We start from the raw sequence: 11,921 nt of genomic DNA, 5'->3' as shown, positions 1-11,921 counted from the left end.
GGCAGGAAGGTAAACGGCATTTCCATGCGCTGCTCTGGTTCGCCAGAAGCGGCTTAGTCATGCTGGCCACATGACCCGGAAGCTGTACGCCGGCTCCCTCAGCCAATAAAGCGAGATGAACGCCGCAACCCCAGAGTCGGCCACAACTGGACCTAATGGTCAGGGGTCCCTTTACCTTTAGCATACAATGTTCAGAGCAATTCCAAACGTCCTCTTCATCATCCTTATAGCAACCCAATATGAGGCAGGCCAGTTATTGTTCCAGGTGCGGGCTGAGGTTTAGCAAGAATAACTTGCCAAAAGCCACCCGGTCACTTCATGGTTGAGATACGATTTGAACATTTTGGTCTACAGTTCTGTACTTTAAGAAACCTGCAGGGCTGTAGGGAGAAAGAATGTGAGGGGAGTGAGTATAATGGAGTGAACATGGAGTGAGAGAATGTGAGGGGAGTGAGTTCTTTTTTCTTTTTGGAGGCAGTGGGATGGAATTAACTATGCCAACTCTCAGGCTGACATAGTTTCTGGCTCTGTTTGAGAGGGTGCAGATCCTTGGCCATCCTTGACACACACCTAACTCACCTCATCTTTGGCCCTGCCGCCAAAGGAGGACCGCCAGCAGGACAACCATGGCAGTGGAAATCTCCGTCACCATCCCGCCACGGTGGCAGAAAGTGCTGTCCCCTGTGGAGAAGGAGTTCTGTGATACCTTTTGGCCCACAGAACGTCCTCCCAGGGACCATAGGCTTCTGTTCTGTTGAATGTTTTTGTTTCATAAGCCACCTTCTGCCTTTTAAAGGTGATCTAAACATACTTTTAAATGAATAAAGCATTTTAGAATTGGCTCTCTTTGTATTTCGTGAAGCTGCATTTTTTGGTTTTTATATTTGCAGAGACCTTGCCGTTGATTTGCGAATGAAACTAGGGAACGGATTTCGAGTAGTGCAGCTTTTGCAAACGGGCTCGGGACACGGAGATGACAGTCTCCTTGAAATGGCACACAACGAAATTGGGGACTACTTTGCCGATAGACAGAAATGGTATGTTCATAACTTGACACTATAAGTGACTATTGCTGCCTCCTGTCCAAACCGGAGACTTAATTAGTTGTTGATTTTTTTAATTGCCTTATGCAGGGAATGGATATAGAACAACATTAACCTCCATGTAACTCTCTGATTGATGATTTAGTTACATTAATTAATGAATTTATTTGATGATATTGTACAATATCATTGGTTATATGAAATGTTTAAAACAGACAGGAAAAATGGTTTTGAATGGACTTTTAAAGAAGACTGGAAAATGTTTACTGAAAGTATGGGTGAAAATTGTGTTTATTTAAAAACACTGGTAGCATTAAAATAAATTCAACAATGTAAATAAGCTTGGATGGATGTAACAATGGATTACTGAATAGTTTGGTTCATGTAAAATATGCAGGGATGTGTGGTAGGCAAAATGAACCATATATATACACACACACATATATATATATACATATTATATATATATATATATATATATATATATATATATATATATATATATATGCTTTCGTAGATTTTCACGGGTACAGGAATGCAGGTTTTGGTGTCTTCGGGTGTCTTCCCGTGTAAGAGTTGGGGTGTCTAGGCGACGTTTCGACGAGGTCTCACTCGTCATCTTCAGGCTGGTGATATATCCCTCAAGTAATTAAGGAACAAAAGAAGAAAAGGCACACTAACCTGGGAACTTCCTCTCTGCCCAGAACGTTTGAGGCTATACACCACACCCCCTCAACAGTATTTATAGGAACTCAAACACTGAGATCCTGCTCTGTTCCAGTAACAAGAAGCCGAAAGCACCAGCCTGAAGATGACGAGTGAGACCTCGTCGAAACGTCGCCTAGACACCCCAACTCTTACACGGGAAGACACCCAAAGACACCAAAACCTGCATATATATATATATATATATATAATATTTTTAATTATACCCCGCCCTCCCCAGCCAAGGCTGGGCTCAGGGCGGCTTACAAGCAATAATAAAAACAAGTTGAATGATTACAACTTAAAAACAAAATTAAAATACAACATTAAAATAATGAAACATTAAAATATTAAAATGTAGCCTCATTGCAGGAGGAGAAGGAAAAGCAAAAGAAAGAGAGGGGGGGAATCAAATTGGCTCCAAGCCAAAGGCCAGGTGGAACAACTCTGTCTTACAGGCCCTGCGGAAAGAAATCAGATCCTGCAGGGCCCTGGTCTCATGAGACAGAGCGTTCCACCAGGCCGGAGCCAGTGTTGAAAAGGCCCTGGCTCTGGTTGAAGCTAATCTAACTTCCTTAGGGCCCGCGACCTCTAGGGTGTTGCTATTTATGGACCATGAGGCGCTCCGTGGGGCATACCAGGAGAGGCGGTCCCGTAGGTACGAGGGTCCTAGGCCGTGAAGGGCTTTAAAGGTCAAAAGCAGCACCTTAAATCTGACCCTGTACTGCACCGGGAGCCAGTGCAGCTGGAAAAGCACTGGGTGAATATGCTCCCATGGCAGAGACCCTGTGAGGAGCCTCGCTGCAGCATTCTGCACCCGCTGGAGTTTCTGGGACAGCTTCAAGGGCAGCCCCGCGTAGAGCAAATTACAGTAGTCAAGCCTGGAGGTGACCGTCGCATGGATCACTGTGGCCAGGTCGGGGCAGGAAAGGTAAGGGATATATATATATATATATATATATATATATATATATATATATGCTTTCGTAGATTTTCACGGGTACAGGAATGCAGGTTTTGGTGTCTTCGGGTGTCTTCCCGTGTAAGAGTTGGGGTGTCTAGGCGACGTTTCGACGAGGTCTCACTCGTCATCTTCAGGCTGGTGCTTTCGGCTTCTTGTTACTGGAACAGAGCAGGGTCTCAGTGTTTGAGTTCCTATAAATACTGTTGAGGGGGTGTGGTGTATAGCCTCAAACGTTCTGGGCAGAGAGGAAGTTCCCAGGTTAGTGTGCCTTTTCTTCTTTTGTTCCTTAATTACTTGAGGGATATCTTGAGTGATTTCTTGAGTGATATTCTGAGTACCACTTAGGTGGGTCATTAGGTGTGGATTAGTTGCTAAAGCTTTCGTGTCTTGACCTCTTGAGCTTGTGAAGAGTTTTTCTGAGAAGATGGCTGTACTGCACTTAGTTGTGCTCTGGCTTGGCTTCGTGTATAGGGGCGAGCTGTGGTTTTGTGCCCTGTGCCAGCCAGATCTGTGTAGGGATTGCGGGGGGGTGCAGCATCCGGAGGTGCCACTATGGTTTGGCTACTGGATGGTGTCTGTAATTTATCTGTGGAGAGGGTCTGGGTTTGGGTCTGGTGTGGTTGATTGGTGATGGCGTTCTGTGTGCCTCTGGTTCTGGTGTCGGTTTTTGTGGGGAGGGCTAATTTCCAGATGTCTGGCAGGCGGGACGTGTCGTCACGCTTGTTCATGTTGTGAGGGTGTTTCTCTATCTCGATGGCTTCCATGATTATTCTCTTGTGGTGATGTTCCATGTTAAAGAGCAATTTGGAATCTGCAAAATTAATTTCGTGTCCTGTTTCTTTCATGTGTTGGAAAAGAGAGGAAGTTTTTTCTTCTTTTTTGACGGCATTCTTGTGTTCTGCGATACGTGCATTTATTCGTCTGTTTGTTTGTCCAATGTACGTGGCTGGGCAGACTTTGCAGGGTATTTCATAGACCCCTTGGTTTTCCAACTGGATTTTATCTTTGGGGTTTCTGAGGATATTGGCTATTTTTTGGTTGGTGCAAAAGGCTGTTTTGATATTGTGTTTATGGAGGATTTTGCTAATTTTATCTGTAGTGCCCTTGATATAAGGAAGGAGGGCCATGCCATTGTTTTCTTCTGTGTCTTGGTTTTTGGGGGGTGTTTCTTTTTGGATTAGCTTCGTAACCCTGTTTTGCTGGTATCCATTGGCGATTAACACATTTGAGAGATTCTGTAACTCAGTTGTCAAGTGGTCTTTGTCAGCCAGGCGTTTGGTTCTGGAGATGAGAGTCTTGGCTACGGAGTTTATTTGTGCAGGGTGGTGGTGATATCCCTCAAGTAATTAAGGAACAAAAGAAGAAAAGGCACACTAACCTGGGAACTTCCTCTCTGCCCAGAACGTTTGAGGCTATACACCACACCCCCTCAACAGTATTTATAGGAACTCAAACACTGAGACCCTGCTCTGTTCCAGTAACAAGAAGCCGAAAGCACCAGCCTGAAGATGACGAGTGAGACCTCGTCGAAACGTCGCCTAGACACCCCAACTCTTACACGGGAAGACACCCGAAGACACCAAAACCTGCATATATATATATATATATATATATATATATATATATATATATATATGAAAGAGACACAAAAAGCGTTCCATTTTGAAAACTTAAGCATAAGATATATTCTGTGGTTTCCCTACTTCGTCACTGGTGCAATTATCAATCCTTTTGCAGCACTGACCCTAGGAAACTAAACACATTGACAATCTGACAATAGCAAGCAGGTAATATTAACAGATAGTCAGAGATCTGGTTTCTCTCCCACCCATGCCCAACTTCTTATAGGACAAATGCCGTGCCATATTATGTACAAGGCAGAAACCATGAACGTTTGGCTGAATGTTACTATATGCTGGAAGACTATCAAGCGCTAGAGGAATTGGCTAACTCGCTTCCAGAAAACAACAAATTGCTTCCTGTAAGTATGGAAAGCTACTTATTGTGAATTCTCACCCTCAGGCTGTAATCCTGTACATGACTACCTGGGACTTAAGAACATACAAAGAGCATCTAGTCCAGTGTCCTGTTCTCGCAGTTGACAGCCAGACACTTGTCGGAAACCCACAAGCAGAATTGAGCACAAGAGCCTGTGCAGTGTTACCAGTCACCTGTTGAGTGAAACTGGGAACTGACTTGTCTGTTTGGACTGTCGGACCCATCTTCCCTTGGAAGTGCAGTGATGTCCCGCATGCACCTGCTGCACGGCGCTGAGTCATTCCGCTTCTCCCGGCTACAGCAGAGTTTCAGCAGCAGCAGCAGTGTGCCAGTGTGTAAGGATTTATTAGCACGGCAGTAAAGCTCTCAGAAAGGGACGCGGGTGGCGCTGTGGGTTAAACCACAGAGCCTAGGACTTGCTGATCAGAAGATCGGCAGTTCGAATCCCTGCGACGGGGTGAGCTCCCGTTCCTCGGTCCCTGCTCCTGCCAACCTAGCAGTTCAAAAGCACGTCAAAGTGCAAGTAGATAAATAGGTACCTCTCTGGCGGGAAGGTAAACGGCGTTTCCATGCGCTCCTCTGGTTTGCTTAGTCATGCTGGCCACATGACCCGGAAGCTGTACGCCGGCTCCCTCGGCCAATAAAGCGAGATGAGCGCCGCAACCCTAGAGTCGGCCACGACTGGACCTAATGGTCAGGGGTCCCTTTACTTTACTATAGCTGTCAGACACAGCTTCTTCTATTCTACGAAGCTTTAATGTACAGCAGCAAAAACAACAAAACAGCCAGGAGAGAGTGGCAACATGTTGCTTCTCTTTCACAGCCAAAACAGAAAGTAAAAGTAACTTCACCTTCCTACGTGCAGCACACCCAGGGGACAGGACACCCAGGGGACAGGACGTCATGTCCCTTGAGCCATTAACCCTGTGAGCTCTGGGACTCCTCACAGAGCCCTCTCCCCTCCTGTGGCTTCCAGCAACTGGTGTTCAGAAGCACTGCTGCCTCCAGCTGTGGAAGCAATGCATAGCCATTTTGAGTAAACATGCAAAAGATGATGTTTTGTGGGAGGGCTACAGCATCGTGCTGCTCTGCTTGTTCCAGCAGTACAAGCATTCTTGCTAGCCAGATGGAACAACCCCATCTTTCCTCTCCACCCCCTTCATGCTGTTTTGGGGGGTTCTCCCCAACCCTCCAAGGTGGATTTTGGGGGAAGAGAGAGGGGCCAAAAGCCCTCTTGCACCGGACTGACTTCCGGTCGGTGCCAGCGCTTAATGGCGGTCCTACCTCCGAGCTCCGGAGAAGGACTGCTTCGCAAGTTCGGGTCTTACCCGCTACGGCGAGCGGGGGACCCCTAAAATCCCAGGCGCTGAAGCCTGAGAACAAGGAGACTCGGTGGGCACCTTTGCGCCCCCCGGTACCGTGAAAGAGCCTTTTTAAAGGCTACGGATCGACATCGGGAGTGAGCGCGGTGCTGAGAGTCGCTACCCAGCCTGCGAAGTGAAGCCGCGTCGCCATAAGCGGAGAGCGCCGATTCCTTCCTGAAAAGAAAATCTGGACTGAATTCCCGTGAGTAAGAGCTGGAAAATAATCGGGACCCTTTAAATTTTGAAAATTGGACTAAAAACGGGGAGATTTAAATCAAGGAAGTCTGCCTCCCCCCGACTGCATGAAAGTGAAAGCAACGGAACTCTAAACTTGCATCCGTTGAAACCCGCTTTTTGATCAGCTAAACCGGACATTTAGACCTTTGATCTCCCCTCTAGCTAGCAGGGCAGAGGGGAGGTGAATGAGATCAATAACTGCACGATCTATTTGAAGTAAAAAACCTCTGCTGTCTCACCTACTGAAAGCATGAAACGGTCTGCCTTCTTAGGACACTGAACTGACTTTTCCCTGTAAAGTGATACTTTGATACAAAGCTTTCGCAGTGCCTGGCTACAGTATATTATAACAAGAAACAGTATAAATTGGGCAACTGTGGCAACTTGAAGTTATAAGTTTCTAGTAACATTGACTTTGACTGTGTTAATCTCCTTTTTTACATCTTTGGACAGTCTCCTTTGTCTTCGTATTTGGATATTTTGTTCTATGGCCATTTTGATTTGCTCCCTCTAGAGGATAAAGTAAAGTCCGGCACGGCTTAAGACAGTGGAATTTTCCAACGGAGAATAAATCCCGTGGGAACTGACCTTGACATGAGTGGCTCACAAGAAGAAATAGTTACAAGAGCTAAGACCAAGCAACAACAACAACAACAGCTGCAGCAGCTACAGACAAAGAAAAGAGGCTCAATTTCAGGCGCAACAGCCGGATCAGCAGGAACAACAGGACAAGATAAAGGAACGGCTGCCTCTATGGAAGCTGTGACAGATGCTCTGCTCAAGATAAACCAAACTCTGGAGTCTTTGACAAAACAGACTTCAGAGAACACACAAAAATTAACAGAAATATCAGTAAGATTAAACCAGAATACAGAATCTATAAATAAATTGGTGGAGGAAAATGCTACCACGCGCCAAATTGCTGAAGATGCCAAAGCTACTGCTGGAGAGACACAGGAGAAATTAGAGCCGATTGCTAAGAAGGTTTGTGAGCATGATGCAACCTTGGCCTTGTGGGACTTACAGAGAAAAGAGAGAAACTTGAAATTAAGACTGACTCCGGAGAATGAAAGAGACAATCTCGTGGAATATCTGACACGGGAGTTTGTGGATTGTTGGGACCTTGAGGAAGACGAAATTAAAATTACGACAGCCTTCAGATTGGGCAAAAAGCAAGACAGAAAGACCCCGAGAGACTGTTTGATCACACTCAGATCCAAGGAGGAAAGAGACAAAATACTAGGACTACACTTTGAAAAGGCCTTGCAAATCGGAAATTCAGCTGTACAGATCTTTAAAGACATCCCAAAATACATTTTGGATTTAAGAAACTTCTACAAGGATTTGGTTCTTCTGCTAAAGAAAAATTCCATTCGCTTTAGGTGGGAGTTCCCACAAGGACTGTCATTTGACTACAAGGCAAAGAAGGTGAAAATAAAGACAATTCAAGACAAGGACAAATTTCTGGCAAGAAATCAGGAGGACCTGCAGAAGGGGACTGTGGACCCACTTGCAGAACAGAGGAGAGCACTAGAGATTTTGAATCTCTCGACCGGACAAAAACTACCACCATCAGAAGAAGAGCAACAACTTGGAGCTGTTGGAGGAGTTTAGAAAAATAATAAGATGGCTCTGCAATTCCTTAGTTGGAATTGTAATGGGCTCAATGGGCCTTTGAAGAGAAGACAAGTATTTCATATATTGAACAGAGAACAATTGGACCTGATATGCCTACAAGAAACTCACATAACCAGAGGCCACAGGAGACTACTTATAAATAAAAGGCTAGGACAAGAATTTATTTCATCAGATAAAGTCAAGAAAAGAGGAGTTGTAATATACGTGAAAGAGAAATGGGCCCCAAAAATGATATTCAAGGACGAACAAGGGAGATACTTGGCAGTGGAGATACAAATACTAGGAGAAAAATTCTTAGTGGTCGGAATTTATGCACCAAATGAAGGCAAATCTGACTTCTTTAAGAGACTCCATGAAACCCTGACTGACTATTTGGATTACAATATGATAATCATGGGAGACATGAATGGCGTGGTCTCCACTAATATGGACAAGGCACAAAGACTGACAGTTAGTAAGGAAGGGAGACTCCCTAAGACTTTTTTTGAAATGACAGAAAATATGGACTTGATAGACATATGGAGAACAAGGAACCCTCTGGAGAGAGAGGGAACTTTCTTCTCCCAAGCAATGATGACCTGGACCAGAATCGATCAAATTTGGATCACTAGTGGAATGGCCCCAAAGATTAAGAAAGTGGAAATCTGCCCAAAAACTTGCTCCGACCATAACGCTGTGAAGATGGAGATGAAACTCACAATAACTGGTCAATTTAGATGGAGAATGAATGACACCCTCTTCCGAGATAGGGAGATTCTCACGAAGGCCCAAAAAACCCTAAAAGACTATTTTGAAATAAATCTGAGGACCGACGTGGAGAAAAGAGTGATCTGGGATGCAAGTAAAGCGGTGATGAGAGGATTTTTGATTCAACAAAATTCAATAAAGAGGAAAAAACAAAATGAGAAAAAAGAAAAGATTTTGGAAATGATAAAGGAAGGAGAGAGAAAATTAAGAACAAAACCAAAGTCTCAGGACATTTTAAGAGAGATTAAGTTATATCAAACACAATATATGGAATTGATGAACCAAGAGATTGAATGGAAGATAAAGCAAATGAAGCAAAAGACTTTTGAATCAGCAAATAAATGTGGCAAACTTTTGGCATGGCAATTGAAGAAAAGGCAGAAATTAAATACAGTTACAAGCCTAGAGGTGGACGGAAAGAACATATCTAAACCCAATGAAATTAGAAACTGCTTTCTAAGTTATTTCAAAAAACTTTACACTCAAGGCCCGCAAAATGAAGAAGATATAGACAAATTCCTTGGAAAATATGGATTACAAAACATCTCTCACCAAAGTAAGATGGATTTGAACCAGAGAATCTCAGAACAAGAGATAGAGGCTGCCATTCAGAATATGCAATTGGGCAAATCTCCAGGACCAGATGGACTGACTTCCAGATACTACAAATCGCTGAAGGAATGGCTGACTCAACCATTAAGAGAAGTTTGCAACGAGATCCTTGAGGGAAAAAGGGCACCTGAATCGTGGAAAGAGGCATATATTTCACTCATACCAAAGTCAGAGACTGAAAAGACCCAACTCAAGAACTACCGCCCAATATCATTGCTTAATGTGGATTACAAAATTTTTGCAGACATTTTGGCAAAAAGATTTAAAAGAGTGTTGATGGAGAAGATTCATAAGGACCAAGCAGGCTTTCTCCCTAAAAGACACCTGGCAGATAATGTAAGGAATGTAATAGACATTCTGGAAAAGCTAGAGGTGAACATAAACACTAAAGCAGTACTGATCTTTGTGGATGCGGAGAAAGCCTTTGATAATATTTCTTGGAGTTTTATGAAGAAGAATCTTCATGGGATGGGGGTAGGCCAGGGTTTTGAGAATGGTATGGCTGCAATATATTCTGAACAAAAAGCTAAACTGATTGTAAACAATGTTGTGACTGAGGAACTCAAGATAGAAAAAGGAACACAACAGGGGTGCCCGATTTCCCCATTGCTTTTTATTTCAGTTCTGGAGGTGTTGCTGAACATGATAAGAAATGACCAGCAGGTCAAAGGAGTGCAGGTCGGAGCTAAACATTATAAGTTAAGAGCGTTTGCAGATGACTTAGTATTGACTTTGCAAGAGCCAAACACTAGTACGAAAAAGGTTTTAGAAATAATACAACAGTTTGGCCAGGTAGCTGGATTTAAGTTGAATAAGCAAAAAACTAAAGTTTTAGGGAAAAACTTAACAGATATGGAAAAGGAGAAATTTCAAGAGGAGACAGGTTTGACTGTGGTCAAGAAGGTGAAATACCTAGGGGTTTACTTAACATCTAAGAATGTGAATTTGTATAAGGACAACTATGAAAAATGTTGGTCAGAAATTAAAAAAGATCTAGACATATGGTCAAATTTGAAATTGTCAATGTTAGGCCGAATTGCAGTGATCAAAATGAATGTATTGCCTAGAATGCTATTTTTGTTCCAGACCTTGCAGATTCTCGACAAGATGGAGTGTTTTAAGAGGTGGCAGAAAGATATCTCGAAATTTGTCTGGCAGGGCAAAAAGCCCAGAATTAAATTCAAAATATTGACAGATGCTAAAGAAAGAGGGGGATTTGCCCTGCCGGACTTAAAACTGTACTATGAGGCAGCAGCTTTTTGCTGGCTGAAAGAATGGATGCTCCTCGAGAACACGGACACCTTGGATCTGGAAGGTTTCAATAATGCTTTTGGTTGGCATGCATATCTTTGGTACGACAAAGTCAACAGCGCCTTTAAAAACCACATTGTCAGAAAAGCTTTGTTTAATGTCTGGATAAGATATAAAGATCTATTGGAAAATAAAACCCCTAGATGGGTGTCGCCAGTGGAGGCTAAAGCAGTGAAGAAACTCAATATGGAGGTCGGATGGCCGAAGTATTGGGAAATTTTAGAACAGGATGGAGATAAGTTCAAACTACAAAGTCATGAGAAACTGAAACATAAGGTACAAAATTGGTTTCAATATCGTCAAATAGTGGAATTTTTCAAACAGGATAGGAAAATCGGTTTCCAGGTGGAAAAATCAAAATTAGAAACTGAATTGTTAGAACCCAACACTAAGAATTTATCTAGAATGTATAACTTGTTGCTGAAATGGAATACACAGGATGAAACAGTTAAATCGGCTATGATCAAGTGGGCACAGGATGTTGGACATAACATTATGTCAGCTGACTGGGAATGGTTATGGAACACCGGCATTAAGTTTACGGCATGTAATGCCTTAAAGGAAAACATCATGAAAATGGTCTATAGGTGGTACATGACCCCAGTCAAGCTGGCAAAAATTTATCATTTGCCCGATAACAAGTGTTGGAAGTGTAAAGAGACTGAAGGTACCTTCTATCACCTTTGGTGGGCATGCCCGAAGATTAAGGTCTTCTGGGATATGATCTATAATGAAATGAAAAAGGTACTCAAATGTACCTTTCCTAAAAAACCAGAGGCCTTTCTCTTGGGCATTGTCGGCCAATTGGTGACAAAGAAGGATAGAACTTTTTTCATGTATGCTACAACAGCAGCAAGAATACTCATCGCAAAGTATTGGAAGACACAAGATTTACCCACTCTGGAAGAATGGCAGATGAAAGTGATGGACTATATGACACTGGCTGAGATGACAGGCAGAATCCGTGACCAACGAAAAGAGACGGTGGAAGAAGAATGGAGAAAATTTAAAAGTTATCTTAAGGAATACTATAAACTTAATGAATGCTAAAATGTTGTGGTTTCCAGAAACAAGGGGGTACAGGGATATAAGGTTAGAATATAAAAGAGGACTAAGATGACAGAGATTGGAAAGTAACAATTGGGAGTTGCTAGTCGAACCATGGACATTGGGATGCAAAGAGGGGAAGTCCAAGAAAAGAGGTTTATGAAAATAGGTTTGAAACTATACGTGTATGTTTGTCATTTTAAGTGTTTGTTTGTTTTTTCTTAAAAATTTTGTAAAACCAATAAAAAATTTATT

General features: G+C 43.0%; 1 protein-coding gene across 2 annotated transcripts in view; it reads left to right on the top strand.

The window, feature by feature from the left end:
- Positions 1–11,921, top strand: part of WDR35 (WD repeat domain 35) — a 48,540-nt gene that overhangs the window by 29,765 nt on the left and 6,854 nt on the right. For both annotated transcript variants that reach the window (XM_083495492.1, XM_083495493.1), the window contains 2 exons: positions 891–1,037; positions 4,561–4,693. In XM_083495492.1, the coding sequence (XP_083351618.1) occupies positions 891–1,037; positions 4,561–4,693 (280 nt within the window). The remainder of the gene's footprint in view (positions 1–890; positions 1,038–4,560; positions 4,694–11,921) is intronic.

The sequence above is a fragment of the Podarcis liolepis genome (genome assembly GCF_965112155.1).
Source record: "Podarcis liolepis genome assembly, chromosome: 3".
Lineage (NCBI taxonomy): Eukaryota > Metazoa > Chordata > Lepidosauria > Squamata > Lacertidae > Podarcis > Podarcis liolepis.
This window is presented reverse-complemented; position numbering and strand designations above follow the sequence as displayed.